At 53.3% G+C, this 3,248-nt stretch overlaps 1 protein-coding gene across 1 annotated transcript in view; it reads left to right on the top strand.

Moving 5' to 3' along the window:
• Nucleotides 1–711: 711 nt before the first annotated feature.
• LGR6 (leucine-rich repeat containing G protein-coupled receptor 6) overlaps nucleotides 712–3,248 on the top strand; it is a gene marked incomplete at its 5' end in the record, with an annotated part of 79,712 nt that continues 77,175 nt past the window's right edge. Inside the window, one exon of the mRNA XM_009865021.1 lies at nucleotides 712–783. Within this exon, the coding sequence (XP_009863323.1) occupies nucleotides 712–783 (72 nt within the window). The remainder of the gene's footprint in view (nucleotides 784–3,248) is intronic.

Raw genomic sequence — 3,248 nt, 5'->3', positions numbered from 1 at the left:
TCATCTAAGAACCACTTTTGACTTTTCTGTCCCAGTTTTGGAAACCATACTCAGACGAGCTCGCTCTAGTGTGACACCTGCATGGTACTTGCCATCTCTAGCCCCTTCCCTGGTTTCCCCTTGCAGCAGTGATACCAAATTGTCACATGTTGAAGAAGCTGGGCCTTAGCTGGGATCACACAGGTCAAATCAGAGCTGGGAATGAGAGAGCAGAAGAAGATCAAATGGCATCAAGCTTTGATTGACAGGAAAAAGGAGAACCTGCTAGATGTAGAAACGGATCCCATGCAGACAATGGGTCTGTGATTTAGGGATAGTCCTCCCAGGACCACTCATGAGCATAAAGTAGCAATCCCCTTGCTCCAGGCATCTGGCATAGAGCAGGGTCTGTAGGTTGGTTGGTGCCCTGGAGCAGAAGCCCCTCTTACGGGCAGCCTGTGCTGTAAAGTCTGTGGAGTGGAGTCCTCTGCAGGTATCAGCCCAATGCTGAAAAAGCTGGATGCAGGTCTGGCATTGTTTTCTTGACCTGTTCCTGATGCTGTAAAAGGGGATGATATGCAAAAGTTGCCCAAACGCCTGGCCACGGCTCAGTTTGCAGGTGCTGCAGCCTCCTGCCCAAGCAGCCTGTGGCAAGAATTGTTAAGCCTCTGCAGACAAGAGACTGTCATTACAAGGATGTTGACACATTACTGGCTCTTCTTTTCACTGTAGGCGCCTCTCTGGAAACCAGATCTCCAGGATCCCAGGGGAAGCTTTCTCTGGCCTCTACAGCCTGAAGATTCTGTAAGTAACTCCCTGCCCTCTGCAGATCCGCCACTGCCCCCGCTTCCCCCAGCCCCTGTGCGCTGGCCACGCACAGGTACTTGCAGCCGTACAGAGGGGGTTGCACAGTTACAAGGTAGTGTGGTCAGCTGTCAAACCCACACTGGCTGACATGCCCTTTGGTGAGCTGGCAGCTGTGTCCCACCCCAAGGACTACCCATCCCCTGCACCGCTTCCTTGTTTCTGTTACAGCAAACCATGAGCAGGTCACCTGCAGGCCTCCATGCTGTGTGAAAACGTGCCACAGGGGAATCCGCAGAAGTTGATGTTTTGTATAAAACTCACCAGATTCCCCAACCTGATGCCCTCCAAGTGTGGGGTCCAGACCACAAACTGGTCCCCATCTGCTCTGCTGCAGAGTCTTGGGGCTGAGTTGGAGCAACCCAAAGATCCAGATACCCGCACCCTGGCAGGCACCATGGGAAACTCAGCTGCCTCTCTGCAACCAGCCTGCTCTTGCCGCAAACTTCTGCATGGCCTAGGAGGCTTCTGCAAGGCTGTGGAGTGACCTGCCCCTGGGAGCGGTGGGATCCTTGGACGCTGTGACTTCGTCCTGAGCCCAGCCTGCCCAGAGAGGCAATGGGGAGATGTGCGGCTGGATCCAGCAGCACTGCAGCCATCAGGCCATTCCTGGCAGCTGCCAGCCCCGCTACATGAAGGCCTCCTCCTCATTGTGGGCAGGCCACCCACCTCTGCCCATCCAGCAGGGAAGGTCTAAGTGACAAAATTTATCAGCAAGTTCTTCCACAGAGTATTTTCCTACGGGCCAGGGTGTCTCACTGCTCATGGTCAGGCCACTCTGTGCGCCCATGTGACAGTCCCCCAGGGTCTGTGCAGAGTATTGAGGTAGGAGTCCCTTTCTTCCTTTCAGGAACCATCTTAAAAAAATCTCCTGCAATAAACATTTCATCCCCAAGGGGATGTTTTGAACTCAGCCACAATGTGAAATTGTTGTAGCTGGTCCAGTTTATACAGAGCGAGCAGGTACAAACCTGCTCCCAGGATTAGAGAGTATAGGGCTGTTTACTACGTCTTCTGAAGATGTAAAGTATGAATCCTGCCCTAAATCTCAGGGCTTAGAGATTTATCCATCCCCTGCATTAGGCAACAAATCAAAGGAACTGAGGAAAAACCGCAGCTCTCCCACCCAATTTCAACAAGAGGAACTTTCTACTCCGGGAACGCGGGAGCTTTTAAAGCCGCTTTTGATTAATTTCTATTTGTGTCAGGCCCAGGTAACCACTGATGCAGAGCACAGGCGTGGTGACTCCCTTCTGGAGCCAGCGGCTCCCCAGGAGAGGAGCGTGCTCTCCACGCAGACAGGCTCGCGGACACCCGGCCTGCTCCTCCACCATTCAGCAGCAACGGGGACACCTTCATGAGTGACCCCTCTTCAAGGGGAGGCTTGAAGGTTCGAAGCTTTTCCAGCTAGGAAGTGGTTACAGGGGGAAGCTTGCTCCAGGCTGTTTCATGAGAGCTAAAGTTGGCGTCCTCGTGCTTCAGGACAGCCTGCTGCCCTCTCAGCCAGGCCGTGCCTGGTGACAAAGGGTGGCTTTTGCACTGCTGTACCATACCCCCGGCTGCAGGCCTGCCTTAAATTTACTCTAACCCCCCTGCCATTTCCCGTGGAGGTCTGCAGAAGACTAGCCCAGCTCCAGGGCTGGCAAAAGACGGGTTGACATTCACAGAGACTCGCCCACACAGGCCCTGCCATGGGCCTTTCATTTAAAGAAGTTCCTGCTTCCTAGAAGCAGGGGCACTGCCAGCCCTCATTTCACTGGGATGAAGGCTCTGATGCTTCTCTGGCTTGTTTGCAGAGGTGTGTGGGTCTGTCATGTGCTCTTGCTACAAGAGATGCTCTGATTGCTTTCTGTAATGACACTGGGGGCTCCGTGGGAGTGAGGTGCCCTCCAGGAACAGCAGTCATTCACCCTCAGCTATTTCTCTGTCATTGTGAGAGTGAGGGCAGCAGTGAGGACATGGAAAAGATAGGCTGATCCCTGGGAATTTGCTTCACGAGGATTAGAAATTTTGCCAGGATAGACCTTAAGAGTGTCAAGTTTAATCACATTGGAAGGGGTCTTGGCAAGGATGGGGACTCTCACTTATTTCCTTTACTGAGGAAAAGCACAAGATGCTGAAGAAGGCAGGTGGAGGCCACGTGTTTCCTTCAGGTTGTGATTTAGGTCCTTCGCATCACTGCAGCAGTGATCTGGTTGGGGCTGGTGGTTCCGCAGCAGCTCAGCAGGATCTGCTCCATCTCCCCAGGGACAGGGGGAACAAGTGTCCTTCCTGGCACTGGCTTCCTGAAGAGTCACGAGCCACTCTGTCCACTTTCTGACCTCCTCAGGACAGAAGTGTGAGTGCAGGCTGCCTTCCACAGCAGCACCACGACCTCATCAGTAGTGTAATAAAACCACCAAAAC

Source organism: Apaloderma vittatum, unplaced genomic scaffold (assembly GCF_000703405.1).
Source record: "Apaloderma vittatum isolate BGI_N311 unplaced genomic scaffold, ASM70340v1 scaffold16502, whole genome shotgun sequence".
In the NCBI taxonomy this organism is placed as follows: domain Eukaryota; kingdom Metazoa; phylum Chordata; class Aves; order Trogoniformes; family Trogonidae; genus Apaloderma; species Apaloderma vittatum.
The sequence above is the reverse complement of the archived record's forward strand: the minus strand, read 5'-3'. Positions and strand labels throughout refer to the sequence as shown.